Source organism: Protopterus annectens, chromosome 3.part1, assembly GCF_019279795.1.
Source record: "Protopterus annectens isolate FY-2018-M chromosome 3.part1, PAN1.0, whole genome shotgun sequence".
NCBI lineage: Eukaryota > Metazoa > Chordata > Ceratodontiformes > Protopteridae > Protopterus > Protopterus annectens.
In genome coordinates this window covers 81,199,686-81,220,878 of record NC_056732.1, presented here as the reverse complement: position 1 = coordinate 81,220,878, position 21,193 = coordinate 81,199,686, and the positions used below count along the sequence as shown (strand labels likewise).

At 38.9% G+C, this 21,193-nt stretch overlaps 1 protein-coding gene across 1 annotated transcript in view; it reads left to right on the top strand.

The window, feature by feature from the left end:
• The window catches only part of LOC122797635 (fer-1-like protein 4), a 1,984,889-nt gene that overhangs the window by 1,086,094 nt on the left and 877,602 nt on the right, over positions 1-21,193 (top strand). The window contains exons 22-23 of the mRNA XM_044066179.1: positions 15,596-15,776; positions 17,212-17,294. Coding sequence (XP_043922114.1) covers positions 15,596-15,776; positions 17,212-17,294 — 264 coding nt within the window. The remainder of the gene's footprint in view (positions 1-15,595; positions 15,777-17,211; positions 17,295-21,193) is intronic.

The following is a 21,193-nucleotide window of genomic DNA, read 5'->3' as shown; positions in this document are numbered from 1 at the left end:
ATTTAGTGTTGAAAGTTTAACACAGGTTATGTCACAGCTTGATGGAGCAATTAGCTCTCAAATTAAGGAGAAACAGGTGGAGTTGGAGACATCTGCAGAAGACATATGGACATGAGAAAGAAAAAGAGATTTAATATGGTATTATATTAATGCAAAAGAGAAAGCAAAACTAATCAATACAAAACAGCAGCATCAAATATATTTGAAGAGAAATACAGACAAAGGCATCCAGATCTGGAAACTTTTTATAATAAAAAAAAAATAAGAAGAAAACAAAGCGGGGGTTAAAAATAGGATTAGTAATGGAGAAGTTAAAGAAACAGAAATTAAAGTTATGGATTATCTGCAAAGTGAAGGATTTTATGTTGAAACTCCAACATAGGAAACATCATAGCATGAAGGAAAAATGTGTTCCCAAATTAAGGAGAAAAAGGTGGAATGGGAAGCATCTGATCATTTGCCAGATGAAGATGCTCTGGAGTCTTCAGTAGGAAACCAGTACAAAGGTTTAGTTGGAGTTGCACAGCAAGGGAAGGAGCAGGAAATGATGGTGACTCTGACACAGGCAGTGTTGTGAAGTGAAAGGCCAGTGAGTTCCCATATGAAAGAGATATGGATGACACCGGATGCAGGTAAAGAGAATATGTCACAGGAAGATACTCTGGAACTTTCTGTAGAATGCCTGCAGGAAACAGAGAACAAAGAATGTGCTCTCAGTTTAGAAGAAAATGATCTTTAGGGAAGAGTTGCTTGATTTAATGGAGTTGGATAGACATATTAAGATCGATGAAAAAAATAAATTACAAAAATTAAATAAGACACAAAATGTTAGAAGTCTGATAAAACAAATGAACACAGTAATCAAGACTGTTAGAAATTCATTTGATATGACAGAAGTAAAAAGAATATATTACTGTGCAGCTAAATTAATAACATAAAGTCTTACCACAAAAACACAGAGCAGTAAGAGAAAGGAAGGGATGAAATCAAATGCCATCATGGAGGCATCAAATAGAGAAGACTGTAAGACAATTCAGACAAGAAGTGTCACTGTTAGAAGAGTATAGAGGAGGGAACAGATCAACAAAAATACTTAGAAAGGTAGACACGATAAAAGCAACATACAGCATTAGAACAGACCAGGATCTTTCATACACTATTGCAAATAATAAACTAAAGATATGAGCACAAGCAGAAAAACTTATAAGCTATGCAGATAAGTATAAAAGAAAAGTACAAAATACGTAATTAATTGATGACACAAAGTTTTATAGAGAATTGGGAAGCAAAGCAAAAGGAATAGAAATTCCACCAAAAAAAGAAATAAACACATTTTGGAAAAATATCTATGAAAACCCCAAGATGCTAAATGGATAGAATTATTAAAAGAAACAGTAAGAAGTTCAAATGTACAGGATTATGAAATGGGATGAAATAACAGCCAGAGAAACTGAAACAAAATAAAGAAGGCTTCTAAATGGAAAACCACAGGCCCAGATGCAGTATCTAACATCTGGCTAAAAGTATTAACATCATTACACAAAGATTTAGACCTGAGGAAGAACTACTTATATGTGCATCCCAAACACAAACCAACCTAGTTTTCCCTGTCCCTCCAATAAACACATTACACCAAATAACATTTGATAACCTTCATTAAACTTCCATAAACAACATAATCTAGGCATACCTCTCAACCATACCGAATTCTTTGGTATTTACCGGTTCTGAGGGCAAAATAATGGGGTGCCACGAATTCCCGAGTGGTCGCTTTAATTCCTGATTTTTTTTTTTTGTATTTACAACTTTAAATTTATGGCTGATGTTACCACGCATCACCAGCCTACAGGGGCGTGCATGAGGACATCAGCTACTGCCTGTTGGATTCAGTCAGATTTGTGTTTTGGAGGGAAATAATGAACGTAGCAGCAATGGCAGCTGGGCACAGTATACGTTTTGCAGAGTACGCAGGTCAGGATGACAAATTGGCATAGCATTCCAGGTAAGAAAAAAAGTATAAAAAATGCACTAACGGGCCCATGCAGTATTTTATCTTATGCATGCTAATTTTACCCATTTTTGTTGTTATTGCAAGTCATGTCCAAGAAAGTCAGTTCAATTCTGGCCGGCCACTCCATGTTGGAAAAACTGTACATTTTTTTAGGAAGAGCAGCTAGCTATTCAGAGCTGTGTGGGTTTTTTAGGAATGAACATTGCAATCTATTTAGAAGAACGAACTGTGTCTACTGTATGTATTCTATATTTTTTTTAGTTTTGCTGGGTGTGAAGTCCAAAACTAAGTAGCGCCATTGTATTTTATGAAACTGTATTTTTTAGGATCGAGCAAGCTATTCAAACTGTATCTGCCTGCTGTATTTTATGTTTATTTTAGTTTTGCTGGGCCGCTTCATCAGAAGTGGTGTGTGTGAAGTCCAAGACTAAGTCACTCTGTTGTATGTTATCAAACTGTATTATTTAGGAACAAGCAAGCTATTCAAACTGTATCTGCCTGCTGTATTTTATGTTTATTTTAGTTTTGCTGGGCCGCTCCATCAGAAGGGTGTGTATTCAAAGTGTATCTGCTTTTAGTTTGTGTGTGTGTGAGCAAGGCGAGCTATGTTTTTAGGAATGAGCAAACCATCTTCTCAGAAGAATGAACGGTATATACTGTATTTGTGTGTCCAAGTCCAAGTCTGTTCAGTTCTGACAGGTCACTTTGTTCTATGTTAGAAAACTATTTGTTTTAGGAACAACTTCAAGCTATTTAGGAACAACAAGCTATTCAGAACTGTGTATGTTTTTAGGAACAAAGTGTGTGTGTGTCTGTGTGTGTGTGTGTGTGTATGTGTGTGTGTGTGTGTGTGTGTGTGTGTGTGTGTGTGTGTGTGTGTGTGTATGTATGTGTGTGTGTGTGTGTGTGTGTGTGTGTGTGTGTGTGTGTGTGTGTGTGTGTGTGTGTGTGTGTGTGTGTGTGTGTGTGTGTGTGTGTGTGTGTGTGTGTGTGGGCTGGGGGGTTAACTAATAACTATGTTCAACTATAGTCTAAATTTTTGCAATAGCAAGAGGGAAGGTGATGAGAGCATTTTTGGCCTCCGCATTGTCATCCTGAAAGTCCGTGGTTGCTTAACCACGTAACATTGTCATCCTGAAAGTCCGTGGTTGCTTAACCACATAGCACTAACTGGAAGGCTCCAAATATCTTGAGAACGTGTTGAAGTTTTTAAATGCATGTGTATTGCTCTAAGCTGTAAAAATAAACCAGTGTTGACCTTTCTGCTTCATTTGGAAGTGTGTGTATCATTGTATGATGAGTATGTGAATCATAAAAAGGTTTTATTGGCAAGCAGTTTTGTTGCAATGTGGACATTACTGATGGCACAACAGTTCATTTTATATTAATGCTTTTCGATATGCAGTTTCCTCTAAGTGGTTGTGTCACTAAATTACTCATCGCTGCTTAGCAATATATATGTGCCCATTTCATTTATACTGTTTTGCTTCATAGTTATTTTGTTAGCGAGCACAATCTGGATTTAGAGTTGCATCAAAGGTTGCCAGCCTCGTGTAAACTGAGAACAAACACAGGTGCCATCTCGGGTTATGAAGCCTGGACTGTACTACCCATACACTTTCCAGTAAAATCATAGCTTATGAGGCAGCATTATAATGTGAATGAAAAGTACATTTGAGAAAAATCTTAAGTTGCAGAGGGGAGCACTATACTATCATTGGCACATCAATGCATACAGTAGTACGATAATGGCACTAGGTACATTTCCATAAAGCCACACATTAGAAGGTCTCATTATAATGCACTGGATTCATGTCTGTGAAATTGCAACGTGGGGTCAGTGTCACTGTGTTAAATTGTTACCTGGCAATGGAGGGAGCTTATTTAATTTGTTTTTATTTAAATTTTATGCCAGTTTAGTACTTGTTAGAAGAATTCATTTGATTTTTACACAAACTGTATTTAAATTGTATATGCGCGTAGCAGTTCATTTTAGTTTTATTAATGAAAAACTGCATTTCAATTAAAAGTTCAAATGTTCTAAAACAGTATTGTTCAGGTAGTATTTTATTTAATATTATGAGCGTGTGCAGCAGCAGTTTTATTTATAAAAGAAAACTATTTTAGTTTTTTTACACAAGTTCAAAGTTTGATACAATTTCAAACATTAATATAAATAAAACACTATCGTACTTGTTATATTTTATGTTTAATATTTTTTCTGTTCTTTAGTTTGCATTTGCTGGTATCCCACAATTCCAGAGTGGGTGGGGTTGCATAATTATGTATGCAAATGTTATGTTAATGAGCGTACAGATTTGCACCTATTTTTCATGGGCCATTGCCCAGATTTTTAACGTTTCCAGGTTGGGAGGTATGAATCTAGATGAAGATAACATCAATGTAACATTAACATAGGACAGTGTGACCATGCTCATCCTGATCAGTAAACAGCATCCATACCTCCTCTTGCTTACTTATGAAGCAGCGTACCACTCACTTCAGTTACCATTTATTGAATTACACCTCCAACCAAATAAGCAGCTTACCACTGCTTACTTATTCACTTATCAAGCAGCACAACCACTCACATTCCTCCCCAATGTATTGAACATCCAACACCAGAGTGGGAACAGAAGAGGGAAAGCCTACGCCTCTTCTCCACCCTACCCAAAATGAAAATAACCACAATCCCCACTAATAACAAAGGGAAGGAGGGTGGGTAGCAAGTTCATGCCAAAAATGTGACTCCTACTCCAGTTACTCTTGCCTAAAACCCTATAAGCTCTTCCTCACCCTTACCTCATTTCCTCACAATCATCCTTCATTCCTATTTAACCCTAATCACACCCCGTCCTCTTATATATATGTAGACCCACTTGAAGATGTCCCTGGACAAATCGGTCTGTTCCAAACCTCATTTGTCTCGGTCCCCTTCAATAAACATATCACACCGAATGACATTTGACAACCTTCATTAAACTTCCATAAACATAATTATTAACCAAGCTTTATTAATTTCAACCAAAACATAATCTAGGTGAAGATAATATCCATGTAACATTAACATAGGACAGCATGACCCTGCTCATCCTGATCAGTAAGCAGGGTCCATACCTCCACTTACTTATGAAGCAGTGCACCACCAATCACTTTATTGAATTACACCTCCAACCAAATAAGTAGCTTACCTCAACTTGCTTATTTACTTATCAAGCAGTGCAACCGCTCACTTTCCTTTCCCAACTTATTGAACATCCAAAACCAGAGCAGGAACAGAAGAGGGCAAGCCTGCCCCTCTTCTCCACCCACCAGCCTGACCAGGTTGTTCCCCCCGTCTCTGACCAAACTTCCAGCAACCTAAGCACCATTAAGGCATTAGGCCAAACATCATTCGGTGTACCCCATCCTCTCTAACCAAGCTGGATCTGAGTCATCACCTCCTAAAACACTATCACATAAGTCACGAATATAGCCAGTTGCCTAAACAGCTGAAAGCAAACCACTGATCCCTCTCCTAAGCTAAAGTAACAAGCCATACCCTCATAACCTAGCATAACCACTGTGCATGAGCTAAATAATCCTTACCCAGTGGGCAGTGGGAGCCTCGCAATGAATCCAAGGGCATTACCAGCCAACTGGAGAACCAAACGCTAAACCCTCTGCTACTTAAAACCACATAAGGGCAACTGCATATCATTCAACGTTGCAAACCCATTTTACCGCTCAATGAATATAATAACCAAATAAGATCTCTTCACTTGAAACCATGCAGAGGCAACTGCATATCCTCACATCAGATTGCTGCCCCACTTAACTGCCCAATGAATGTAATAACCACATGAGTTCTCTGTTCAAAATTCCATTCAATAGCAAACTTGCCAACACTCCAAATAGCCATTATAAGAAATAAGACATAAACCACCATCATGGCCTTTTATCAGTACGACCTCAAATGCACCACAAACAGTAAAGCCAAGCTAGGCCACCAAATCACCAAACCCAAAGCCATCAAAACAAGGCAAGCCAAGCTGCATGCTGTCTTGCTCAACTGCATCCCTTTTCCGCCCAAAGAATATGAAATGAGCTGCAATTAGTACATGCTGTTAGCTTGCCACCCGCGCAACTGCTGTACTAGCAGCAACATCCTCCTTTACCAAATGAACTACCTTACCTTGTTCTCACTCTTGACCAGTAACACTTTCCCTCTGAACTCCTTCCAACAAACCACTGTAAAATCCATTTAACCCATCTAGCAATGCCCTACCATATATTTTACTTATAAGAGGATCCCCAACTCCTGCACCGAGCTTTAAACCTTAATACAACTGACTCACCTCATCAAACATGACACATATAAAACTGTCATATGAACCCTAATCCTCACCAACTCCCCTAAACTTATTCCCAATTAAAAAACCTACTATCCAACATTCCCATTATCCTTCCATCCTATAGTTCAACAAGCCACAAACCAATCCCCAGATTAGGCCCGCAAAATCAACACCTCCCACAACATTCATAAAGAAAGGCAAATCCCCATGCCCCTCCCTAGCCATCTATAACAAGTGCCTAGATACAACACAATAGTTAGCATGCACCAACTTATTGACCCCTACCCACAGCAACATAATTAAACTGACTGACATGCAACTTCAGTGACTCACACAGCAGAGAACATCCTTAATCAGTGGCTTGGCCCTGGCTTCCCTTTGACACCTTCCTGTCTAGTAAGTAAAATTGTCCTACATCTGCTAGGAATCCCAAACAATGCCTGGCATAAACCTGCTCATCAATGAAATATCTAGTTGCAACCTTGTCCTCAAAACACCCACATACCTATAATGCTCCATCAAAACCTTATCTACCCTTTAAAGTCATACTTGTACTGCACACCTACCAGCCCATGTCAGAAATCAAATGGTACGTGTGCTTCTCATTCTAAAGCCTTACCACATATACAACATGAATGAAACTTGTTTAAAGGGTTTATCCCCCCAAAGATACCACGTTTGAAACAACTCCCACTTCATATCAAACACCTCCTTAGTCCTCTATGAAACATCTGGCTGGTTACTGTAAAGTCAACCCAAAGGTCCCACCCATGCCCTTCCTGAAAGAGAATTAGAGCAGCATGTGGAAACCACTGGGCTCGGCTACTCTCCAGGCCCTAGAACCATTAAGCTCATTGCCTTCTATGATCCTATGATTGTTGTGCTCCACCCCACCAGTAGAAAACCCCATTCTCCTCAAACAATACCCAGCCCAGCATTCCCATGCCCCAACCTACCTCCACTTCAACTTACCCCTACACCACCTCAAACTACTCCAACTCGGATGTGCCTTAATAACCCGCACAGACAGATTACCTGCAACCTCACTGTGCACCATTCCATCCATTACAACATCCATGCAAGCAGGATCCATTACCTTTCAATTCCATTTCTGTCAGGGCACTGACCATTGTTCATTGTGCGCTCCCACATCTTTAGCCTCTGTATACTGCCAGAACAACTGGGCCAGCCAACAGCCTTGCTCACCTTTTGAACCCCCTTTCCTTTAGGTTATCAACCGATGCCTGCTCCATTTCCTTACTTCGAAATCTGCAAAATAAAACAAATTAAGCACCTTGCCTTTCAAAAACTGAACAAAGATGAACTTCAAACCCTATGCCTTGTGTATATGCATCAAACGTAACACTGTGACCCCTCCTTTAACATCTGGCTTAAATTATAATGTCAGATATGATAACCCCAAGGTTCAAAAATGGGCCTAAATAATGAGCTAAAATCTGCCCTAACCCTCCAAAATAAGAAACTTTTAAGGGTTGACACTAACTTTTAACCTCTTAGACAAAAATCCAAGTAAAGAACACAGCCCAAAAGACTGAAGAAGGCCAGAGCTAAAATTTGAGTCAAAATCAGGGACATCCCTGAAAATCAGGGACAGTGGAGAGGTATGGTCCCAGTCCCCAATGAGCACAGAACAAAATGGATTCCAGTCAGTGGCCAGCTGCCAGCCGCATTACACTCCTCCACAACACTTTATTTACAAAACCCATTTGCCACCTGCCAATCCCACTGTCAAAGGCACAGATGAAATGGCACAAACCCCCTCCCCCCATACCCGCTATTGCCACTGCTGCAACAAATAGCGGGTACATCAAATCAAATCCATGCCTTGCATCTGATGGCAAGCATCCATCACCAAACAAATCCCCTTCCTGCCCAGAAAAAAACAGCACTTTTCCTCTTTCTTGTAGCCTGTAGGATTGTGTCATACCTCCTGAGAAGAGACATGAATTCCCCTGATAAATGCATGAAGTTCCTATACCTACAGTGATGATAGGATATCAATCCATTAAACAGCTGCAGTATATGCCACTCTCCTACAGTAGTTGTGATAAACTACAAAACCTACAAGACATGTAAGGCTATAACTAACCATTTGGCTTATCCTGGTATCAGTGATACTACAAGCTCATAATTCATTCTGATTTTGTTTTTTGTTTTTTTTAATCAAAATATGATCCTCCGCCCTACCCAAATCAGTGTTCCCTAATAGGATCATCTTGTAATTACCTGGTGTCTTTCTAAATTATGTGAATTTCTACATATGCTTGTCTAAGGTGAGTACATGGTTTCATTCATGTCATTTCACATTCTTGCATGCACAGGAAAATTATAAATATTGGCAAAATATTCAACAGTTCTTGGAATTCATAAATTCCAATTCCCTGGATCAAATAATCCATAGTCCCACAAGGGGCTCCAAATCCTGGACCTGGTCATTACCAACATGGGAAATCGATGCTCTACACCAGTGGTCAACCCATTGTTGGTTAGGTCTGACCATAAGCTAATCACCTTTGACATCCACATCCCAGCCCCACCCCCCAGTAAGGAAACATACGTAAAAAACTTCTCCAAGGCCAACTTCATGCTACTCAAGTCAGAAGTGACAAACTTCATGACACCCATGCAGACGGGAACTGAAAGTTCGACTGCCAAATCCTACACTAAAGCACTGTACTAGCACATCCACTCATGCATGAATCGTGCCATCCCAAATAGAACCAAGGCGCTCTCCTCCAAAAAAAAGGAAGCCAATCTGGTGGTCCTCTGTCATAAACAAACTACACAACAGAAGGAAGAAACTGTTGCACAAAAGAGGAAAATCCAAGGATGCAAAAAACTCCCTTACCAACCTCAGTAAGAAGCTGAGATCCCTCAGAAAATCCTCCACAGCTAGTTATGAAAATAAAATTGTCAACGATTCCAAAGACAACCACAAGGCATTCTATAGCTATGTCAAGAATCTAAATGGCAATGCTCAGATTTGCTCTGAGCTACAACAGAATGGCATTAAATATACTGATCCCAAGGACATTGCCAATATCCTGGCAGATCGATTCAGTGCCAACTTCACCCCCCTCTCACCCCCTAAAGGGCCCATCTTAATACCAAAAGATTGCCAAATTCTGGTAATCATGGCCACACAGGTAAAAAACACACTCTCCAAAGCTAAGAATACAGCATCCATGGGACCAGGTAACATCCTGGGCTGTGTACTACGTGAACTACAAAATGAACTGGCACCTCACCTAAGTGTCATGTTTAATCATAGCCTCACCTCAGGCTTCGTGCCCACTGAATGGCACACAGCTACTGTTATCCCATTCCACAAGGGGGGATCTACCTTGGATCCTGGGAACTACCAACCCATCAGTCTGACGAGGCTGATCTGCAAGGTCATGGAACTTAAAAACAAAGACACTGGCAACCTTCAAACACTGGACCCCACCCAGTTTGGGTTCATGAAGGGACGATCGTGTCTCCTGAACCTGACTGACTTCTTTGAATCAGTCTCCAGAGCCGTGGGTGAAGATAAGGTGGTCCACACAGCCTATCTGGACCTCATCAAGGCCTTCAACACCATCTCCCACTCTGGAATCATAGATAAACTTACTAAGCTGGGCATAAATCCCTACGTCACTCGATGGGTTGCCAACTGGCTTACTGACAGAACCCACACTATAAAAGTAGCCGACTCCAAATCCATCTCCAGACAAGTGACAAGTGGAGTACCTCGGGGTTCAGTCCTGGGACCGCTCTTGTTCGGCATCTGCTCTCCGAAGTACAGGCCAACACTGACTGGGAGGGGGGTGGCATCCCCATCTCACTCTGGCTAACAAACTTTACAGATGACTGCAAACTGGGAGCCATTATTGAATCCACAAATGATGTGGATATTCTACAAAAGGGCCTTACAGAAACAGATGCTTGGTGCCAGAGCCATGGGCTCAAGCTCAATGCCAAGAAGTGTATAGTTATCCCCTTTGGGAAAAAACATGTACCCATGAATTACCAGATAGGTGGCAATACAGTAAAAACTGAAAGTGTGATAAGAGACTTAGGAACACAGGTGGACAGTGGTCTCACCTTCGATAACCACATCACCACAACAGTCAGGAAATCCTTTTATGTGGCACACCTCATCACTAAGGGCTTTTCATCCAGACAAAAAGGAGGTCACTGTCCCACTCTACTCATCCCTCATTAGACCCATCCTAGAATATAATGCCCCATTTGGTATGTACCTCACAAGACATCTGCAGCAACTGGAAAGGCCGCAGAAACACCTCACTAAAAAAATCACAGGCCTAAAACAGATGCGCTATGCTGACCGACTAAAAAAATTCCAGCTATGCTCTGTCACATATCGACTACTCAGAGGCAATCTCTGCTTAACATACAAGGCCATGTCAAACCCAGAGCTGTTGGACTACACTTAAAGAAATCCCAATCCATCAGAGCCACATGCTCCAGGGACCTAAACCTTGTCATCACAATGAGAAAAACATGCTGGAGGAATAGGTTCCTGACCCAGAGACTACCCATACATGTCAAGCAGAGCGCCTCCTTGGCCCGCTTCAAAAGGAACCTTGATGACTGGATTGGAGATAGGAAATTTACCCCAGGGATCACATCAGTTGCCCTGCTAGATTGGGGTCCAGGAAAGTAAATATTGTGGGAAGAAATAGCCAGGGAATTGTTATGGCTAGGCTTGTATAGACCCTAGGGTTGATAGCCTAGCACCAGCCTATGAACCAATGAACATATGTTGTTTAGTATATATTTTAAGACTATACATTTCATCAGGGCTGCATTGTACCTTGTTGTAGTCAGAGAAGTAAAGGTTATTCTTAACAGACACTTGCAGCAGTATATATTTAAACTTTCAGACAAACTAGATAATTCCCATAAGTAAATTAGGTATGTCATAAAAAATATAGCTGTATATGCTGCTTTGGTACAGATCATGTGCACAACAACCCAGACAAGAACAATAGTCTATCTAACCATCACTTCCCGCCACTGAGATGCAGCAGAGCAACAAACTTGCATTCTTTTACTGCACTCCTGTTTTTCTTAGTTCTCATAAAAGCAGCTACAACACCATCTACCCTGCCACTACCAATGAGAATGTGCAGTATTTCACCTTATACTGTTCCTTTCGATTATATTACTTCTCTTTTGAGCAACTCTTTTTCTTTCTGAGCGAAGAAAATCAATTTTTCGTGCCATTCCGCACTCCAACTGGTCAACGGGCAGTGGAATTGTTATTGTACACTAAATGTTTCAGGAAAGAAATGAAAATCAAGCCATACCACACGTGAGACGGGGATGCCACCCCTTTAATTTTGGTAGCATGGTCCGGGTACTTTGTTAAGGTTTATTTCAGAAGCTTTGTCCGGGTGTTTCCCCTTTGGTTTGAGGGCTGAGCTCTCAGAGTGGTATATATATATATATATATATATATATATATATATATATATATATATATATACATATATTTATATATTTTTTAATTAATGGCTGCCGACAAAGCGACTCCCCGACCACCTCTTCTCTTCTCAAGAAACTTGGTGAATACCTGCCCAAACACCAAGGATCACAAACTATACAGATCTCTAACCCTCATGGAATGAGGATTCATAGCACCTACCAAACAAAAGCTAGAATGAAAGGTCTTGTGGTACCATATGTATCTAAAGGACAAGAAGCATAAAACTCAAATGATTGTCCGCATACAGGGAGATCAGTCCTCCCTGACTTGCCACAACTCCAATGAATCCCACATGTCTTAAGTGATGCTTAAGTCCTGAAAACAAAATACATACATACAGACCACCTGTCATCAACCAGCACCCAGAGGCCTGCCTTTTCTCCTGTTATACCTACAGGTCATCATGGGTGTACCTGCCTTAGCAAGTTCATGCCAAAAATGTGACTGCTACTCCAGTTACTCTTGCCTAAAACTCTATACATCCCTCCTTACCCTTACCTCATTTCCTCCCAATCATCCCTCATTCCTATTTAACCCTAACCTCCCCCATCTTCTTAATTCCTGCTACTCTATATATCTGGACCGCGTCTATATTATCTTGTCGAAAGATGGCAATATCGAACGGCATAAACATCGAAAATGCCATACATTGAAACTGTTCTTGTGGGGGGCTGTGCCCCCCCCCCGCTAATTATATATACCAACTCCGAGATCGCACTACAGTGAGGAAAGAGCAAATTTTCTCATCTCCACTGTACCATGATCCCGCAATAACACTTTTAATGTATGACATTTACAACATTATATTTTCAACATGCGATAAGGTGAAGTAGACCCATCTAGACCCACTTGAAGATGTCCCTGGACATATCAGTCTGTTCCAAACCTCATTTAACAGGAAAAATGATACTCCTCCTTAAGAGTGAACCTGCAAGATCTCCTAAAAACTATAGACTTAACTTGTCTTTCAGCAATGTATAAACTATAGACTGGAATTGATCCTGACAGACTTTATAGTCATTTAGAAAAAAACTCAATCATGGCAATAGAACAAAAGGGTAACAAAAGAAAGTAATATGGAACGAAGGATCATTTGTTCTTAAATAAAGTCATAATGGGGAATTATAAAAGGGGAAGAATCTAAGTATGGCATGGATAGATTACAAAAAAGCATTTGACAGCATCCCACATTCATGGAATGCTTACAGATGCAGAAGATATACCTTACTTTAATCAATTGTATTACAGTGACCATGAAACAGTGGCAAACTATTTTGTAGCTATGCCATGATAAAGATCAAATTATTATCATAGCGATAAAAATTCAAAGTGGGATACTCTTAAGGTGACTGTCACTGCTGCTCTTATGTCTTTCCCTTAACCCATTAAACTGTCGACTTAACAGATTAAGTCATAATTACAATTTGGCTCTCAGAAGACAACCAAGTATAAAGACTTATCATCTTTATGTGTATGATTTAAAACTGCATAGTTCACCAGATGAGGAGCTGAAAGCATGACTACAAGTGGTCAAAACTTTCTCAGATGATATAAGAATATAATTTGGTCTTGATAAATGTACAAAAACAATATTTAAAGCAGGAAAGCTACAACAAAAAGAAAATATTGGTCTGGAACAGGAATGTGATATAAAGGAACTTGAGCAGAAGGGAGTGTATAAATATGTGGGAATCGGTAAAGGATCAACAATAAAACATGAACAATGTGAATAAAACTCAGTAAGGAGTATTTTAAATACTAAAATTAATACTGAAAACAGCCCTGACAGCCAGGAACAAAGTTCAAGCTATAAATGAATTTGATCTTCCTATTCTAACTTATAGTTTCGTGGTGATTGATTGACCAAAAGGTATTGGATCAGTTGAACAAGAAAAAAAAAGAAAACTGCTTCACCCTTATCAGTGGTATATATGTATATAAAATCAGTGTATGCCAAGATCATATATTCCTTGTTCTAAAGGAGGTATGGGCCTTCTCAAAACTGATTACATGTATATATCTGCAATTGTAGGAGTATATAGATACTTCACCAGATCCAAACATAGTGAAAGTTTTAAAACATGAGGAGAAGAAGCCTAAGGTGACTTCCTTGCTTAGTTTAGCAGAAACATATTGATGTCAAATAGCAATGGAATAAAACAGAAGTAGACAAAAATCAGGCAGCAACTTAGTGTGCCAAAAAACAAACTAAAGAATATAAGGAGAAGGATCAGAAGAAAAGGCAAGAAATGTGGAAAAGGCATAAATATAGTTGAAAGTACAAAACACTCCTGGAACAATCTCATGTGAAGATGAAGGTCTAATATTTGTGGCCTGGGATATTGGACTATGTACATGTTGGTTTACAAAGAGCATTGAACGTGTGGGAGAAACAGAACTGGAAACAGTTGCACATCTTTTTGTTGGGTGTCCTACACTAATTGCAGAGAGCATGTATACTGAAAGGCATAATAATAAGGCAAAACTATTGCAATGGGGATTATGCAAGCATTACAATATTGAAGTTACTGAGAAGTGTTGGAAACATGAGCCACAAAGCATTATACAGAATGATACATTTTATATCACATGGGATCACCTATTACCAAAAGTTCAGATAATTGATGCAAGAAAACCAGATAGATCAGTCCATGAGAAGAAGATACAAGTTTATTGAAATTCTATACCCAGTGATTGCAGTGTCCTTTGTAAAAGAGACACAAAGTCATAAAATACCAGGATTTGCGGGCAGAAAGAGCAGCAATGAGGATGAAGGATATCCAGATAGTTCCAATAGTAGTAGAAGCAATGGGTCTGATAAAAAGAATGTGTAGTCATATTTAGATATGCTACCGATACATGTAACGTCATATGAATTACAGAAGGAATCAGTTCTGGGCACATTGAGGGTGCTGCGAAGAGCACTTTTGGCTAACATCAAAGACTGAAACAATTCTAATTTTATGAACTTTAGTCATACCTTGACATAGGAACAGGGTTAATTCCTGGCATGGTACTAGAACCGCAAAGACTTGGAGAGATTAAACCCACAGTGAATTTATCATATGTAACTACTTTAAATACCCCTGACTGCAACCTAGGAAATTGGAGAATACAGCAACCTCAAGACGTAGACACTACAGGAGGAAATGGAGATTTATCACAGTGCGTAAATGGGCGTGTCTTCGTTGAAGGTTGGACATCGAGCTGGCACCTTGGCGTTTGTGAAAATCTGCTGCCAATCATTAGCGGACCTGAGTTCCACTGTGGCGACCCCTAACCGGGAAAAACCGAAAGACAAAAAAGAAGAAGATCACAGTGCAGTAAGAGGAACTGTCCTACATAACCCTTATCAAGTAAAGACACAGCCTAATACTTCAGTACTATGCAAGTTCATACTGTATAACAGTAAACATATCCCATACCTTCATGGCAGAATTTTTGCTGAGGAACTGTCCTATGCTATTTAATGGATAGATATATGAAGTGAATCACAATCTAAGGTACTTAGAATGGTAGAAAATTTAATTTTTTTATGTTTTTCTGCAGTGATAGTTGAGAATCAATGTGTTTTGGCAATATTCTGACACAAAATATGTTTGCAGTTTTGTAGTGGCAGTTCAACATTAATGAGCTAGGCAATTCTTATAGCAACCATGACATGTAGGACTTGTATGGTCAAGGACAGTTCACAAAATTATTAAAACATGATTATTCTTAATTGTTGTATTACAGGAGATTCCTGAAGATCCTGAACTTCAGCCGCCTGTTACTATCTTAGTCATAGAACAGCGACTCTTTGGTGGAATTTCTCTAATTGGCTCCTGCACTGTCGCATCACTTGAGCGATTCATGTATGGAACTAAAAGAAATGATAAAAAGCGAAAGTCCTCTAACACTGAGATGTGCTGCTATGGTATGTAAGATTTTCTGAGGTTATTATTCTTGTAATCAAGGGACTGTATTCATACATATGTAATAGTGGTAAATAACACAGGCATGAAGTACCAGCTTTAATTGTTTAATAAATTGTTATCAAAAAGTATTTGTTTCCTACATGTAGTTAACACTAAGAATAATTGCTACTGAGATTTATAGATCAGTACCAGAGCTAAGTCTAATTTATTTCATTAATTTGCAAGAAAATAGAAATTATTTAATAGTGTGTTACCAATTTATCAGTTTCAGACCGATTGAGTTTTTGTAAAAATGTAAAACAAGCAGTGATGTCCAATTGAAACCTTTTAATTTGTAATCTACTCCCCATGGTTAACTGAAAAAAAATACTAACAACAAGAGTTTTCTTCTTTAAACTGTTTACTTAAGCATCAGCAAAAGCCAGAATATAGCTCCCATAGCTCATATATACTATGTACATGCATACATCTTACCTGGAATTATGTACTGCACAGTGACACTGGGAAAGATAACAAAATAACTGTGCCATTCTATGTTAAATCATGTAAACTGTGGTACAATATTTTAGGTCAGTCCAATACCTAAAGTATTGCCCATTTTTTAACATTTTATAAAGATTCTGATTTATAACAACACTCCACAGTGTCATCTTACAAGGGATCACATGATTTATATTGTGAAGATGACCAAACACCACCTGCAGAACCTACTGCAACACTGTAAATGTACTTGGAAACAGGATGAATGCCTCATTTCAGTTGTCAGTGTTAGCAGGTTATGTTTAGAAGCTGTGAAGCAATGAAAATATGCTCAGTGGTACTTCAGAATCATAACCCTTGAAAAAGGAGCTGGGGGAAAGGCAAAACATATGGGATGGACCCTAATACAATGTATGCACTTTCAAATGACATTCGGATATGGTACTTCTAACAGATGGTACAGACATAAGAAATTAATCATCTTTATAACAGTCATTCTTTTTCAAGGGCATAAACCAGTCTGAACCAAAGTTCTGTATTTCAGTCTTAAGAAGTTTTCTTAAAAGACAGATAGATGCATTGCTGTGCTTTGTTTCCATCCCCTGGCCTGTGCTTATTCATGTGTTAAACTATCAGCTGGGAGAAGTGTACTCAGAGAAAGCGTCTTTAAAAAAGAAGTGCCTGAGCTAATAGTGAATAAATTATTCATGTCTGTTCATCTATAAATCATGTCATTGGTTTTAGGCTTCAAGAAAATTATTGTTTCATTTATGCTGCTTATGTGTCACAGGGAACATAAAGTAAAAGGCAATTATTTCTTATGTCATAAAATCGCAGGTTCATCGTATCTACTTGGCTAATAACCAAAAGAAATGATTTATAAGTAAGTATCTTACACTGTATTGTACAGTATTCAATTCTGTTGTTTCATTCTCATTTACTTGTGTTTTGTAGAAGTTTGTGACACAAAAGACTATGCTGCAACTACTGACCGAAGCCTAAGTCTAATGAATGTGAATACAGCGCAGAAAATGGAAGTAGGTCCTATTAAATCATTTATTAATGAATGTTAATAGGATTATTGAAGTAACCCACAGAACATGGACATAAGTAACAGAGGTCATAAAAATGTAACTCATCACATCTCAGTATTAAACTTATGCATAATGCAATATACGAGTTAAAAAGCAATATTAAATGTAATTGCATTTTTGCAAGATTGAACCTTTTCCTCCATTAAAAGCTTCTACAGCAGCTTAAAGATGCTGCCTGTACAAACATTTGCTGCTAACTAACAAGATCACACAGCAATCATTTAATAAATATAAAATTGTAACAATGAAGTTTACTCCTTAAGGTTTCATGCAAGACAGATGTACACACACCACTGTGAAAAGTGAGGTAAATTACAGTCCACCTAGAATATAAAACATTTCGGTGCAATATTAAAAATTAAAGAAAGCACACTTAAATGCTATTAAGAACCTATATTATCATCCAAATTAAATTTTACTGCGACTTGATTTTACACAGCAGTATAGTTTAGGTAATGTTGCTAACTTGTCAGAGCTCTTTCTGCATTGTTTTTTATTTGGATGCTGTGAATTATAGGAATGAATAGTCTTGGTGACAAGCATAGAATAAAAATATATTCTACAACAGTTAAAACTCGTACACAGACAAGCTGCCTGGTATTAGAGGCTATTTAAGTGTTAGCTGCAGACAAGCTGTTTCAGTATGAGGGAGTTAGAGATGTGCTACTTAGTAAGGGAAATAAAATGTCTGCCACTTACTTCTGGCCTTGGTAAGAATCATTTTTCTGATTTAGGTCCTTGATTTTCTTGGTAAGAAAGCACTGTGAGAGTTCAAGTTGCGTCAAATGTTTGGACAATTACAGTGGTGGACTAAGTGTATCTTGGGCCCCATGCTGTTTTCAAACCATGGGCCCACCACAAACATTTTGGAATTAGTAAATAAGGACATAGGTAAACTACAAACTCTTAACCCAAACCAGTTCGGATACAAGGGCAGCTCCTACCTACTTAATCTGGTCAATTTCTTTCTGAAGGTTACTGAAAAAAAAAGAATGAGGGTAAATCAGTACACACCACAAATCTTTGCTTTACAAAAGCATACAGCACCATCCCACACTCAGGTATCACAGAAAACTCTCCCAAGTAATTGTAAATCCCTGTGTAGTTCATTGGGTAGCAAACTGTCTCACAAGCAGAACTCTGGAAACTACGGATGGTGGCTTTTTGACAGTGTACCCCAAGGTTCAGTCCTTAAGCCACTGGTATTTGGCATTTACTTCTCAGAAGTCAAATGGCACTAAAATCCTTCAAGAAGGCCTTATCCCAAAAAATAACTGGTGTCAAAACCATGGACTAAAGCTAAATGCTAAGAAAATCATATCCTGTGGCAAGCATAACTTCTCTTGCAGCTACCGCATTGATAATGCACCCCTGAAAGTTGATACCATAGCCAAGGATACGGGAACCTATGTCTAAATGAACTGTCCTTCGATCACCACATATCTACTATTGTAAGGAAGTTCTTTTTCATCACACAGCTTTTATCTAATGGTATGACATGTCCGGGGACGTAATCATTCCACTGAATGCATTTCATGTAGCATAACCCAATTATTCTTCAAGGACAACAGGCACTGCATTTGTAGATCAGTACAGATACTTATGGATTATAATGACAACAGTTTGCATGGCCTTTTATGATTGAAATGCTCTGAAATGGGTACTTTTGCCATTGATTAATACATTTTGTTTCACTGCTTACTGAAAAAAATATTTAAAACTGTAATTTTAAAACACACTAACCAATTTTGCTGTATTAAACAAGCAACATAATTTAAAACAATTAGGAAAGGGAATATATGGGTTCATACATTCAAAAGTATTTACTAAGCTATTGATCTGTGAGAGTCTTAAGAAACCTAGCTTCACGTTCCTATGGTAGCCTTTAGCCCTTATATTTTTTGTATATGAATAATCCAGAGGTGGGCAGAATATGGATATGTTGAGACATTTACTTTTTTCCCCTATCCATGTGGAACAAGGGTGCTAGACCAGGGGTTAATTTGTGGTTTTCCACCCATCTGTTCATCCAAATTACATTTAAATGGAGTAAGAGAAGTGGTTTACTTTGTGTGGACTGGAAGACATATTCTCTGTGATATATATATCTATCCCCTCCAACATTTTCTTATTTATGTTACAAAATAGCTTTATATCAATTGAGTGGGTGCTAATGCTACCATTGGACTTGCAAATGTCTTATACGTGTGGCAGCTACCATTGGACTTGCAAATGTCTTATACGTGTGGCAGGACAGGGTCTGTTGAGGTTCTATAAGCAAAGGCAGAGACACATCTTAGTAGCTTGTAAGATACTGAGAAGAGGGACAAGGTTTTTTGATAGTCTACAGCAAGACGTTGTCCCGTTCGATTCTCAGCTAGAGCGTCTTCTGTGTGGAGACATGCGTGAATGGGCGTACCTTCATTGAAGGTTGTGCATCGGGGCTGGCAAACTCGGCACATAAAAAAATCTACTGCCAATCATTAGCGGACCAGAGTTCCGCTGTGGCGACCCCTAACCGGGAAAAGCCGAAAGACACAAACAAACATACGTTTTGTGATTTAGGACCTCGATTTTATTTTTTATTAATGAGAAAGCATTGTGGTCAGTCCAGTTGTGACAAGTGTTTGGAAAGGCACACACTGAATAGGGCATTATAATCAATGATCAGGCTGATGAGAGCTGAATGCAGAGGAATGATTACGTCCCCAGACATGAACACCATGCCTTTACATATAAGCTGTGCAGTAAAAAAGAACTTGCTTATAACAGTGATTATGTGCAGATCAAAGGACAGTTCATTTTCAACACAGGTTCCCAGATGGATGACTATGGCATCAGCTTTCAGGAGTGTGTTGTCAATGTGATTGTTACAAGAGAAGGCATGCTTGGAAAAATATATGATTACACATTTCTTAGTATTTAGTTTTAGTCCATGGTTTTGACACCAGCTATTTCTTTTGAAAAGGCTGTCTTGGAGAATGTTGTTGACCTCTGGAGAGTTTATGATGGTACCAAGTTTACAGTTGTCTGCAAAATTGGCCAGCTATTTTGCTTAGCATTTGCTTTGACCTCTGAGCAGTAAATGCCAAAGCAAAGTGGACTGAACACTGGTGGCATATCTTTAGGCAGAGGGAGAGCTGTCCACCCCGATTGCCTGGGTTTAGTTTGTTAGCGCATTTACTATCCAATGAATTACGTAGGGATTTACATTTAGCTGAAAGAGCTATCTATGACTCAAGTGTAGGATGGTGTTGAATGCATTTCTGAAGTCCAGATACAAGGTGTTTATTGATTTACCCTCATTCCTTTCTTGAATAACCTTCTCAAAGAAGTTAACTAGGTTAAGAAGGCAGGATCTGCCCTTGATAAATCCAAGCTGACTTGGCTTAATAGTTTATAAATTATGTATGTCCTTATTCATTAATTTCATAATATTCGTTTCCATAGCCTTACAGAAGAGGATGGTCAGACTTCAAAGACTACATGCATTTATGTATGGTCCTACAAATGTATGTAGGGGGGTCATGGTTTGAAAACAGCCTGGGGCTCAAGTTACACTTAATCTGTCACTGAGTCTATGGTTCTGTCACCAACTATTAGTTTGATAAAGGCCCTCTTGGAGGATCTTCTTGTTATTTGGGGAGTTTATGATGGCACCAAGTTTACAGTTATCTGAAAACTTGATCAGCCATAAACAATTAACATTAGCTTTAACCTCCAAGAATCAAATTCCAAAGAAGAGTGGTCCAAGGATCTGGGACATACCACTAGGGACAGGTCTTTTGAAGGATGCAGAGCAGCCCACTCTAATTTTCTGGGTTCTATTTTTGGACCAGTTT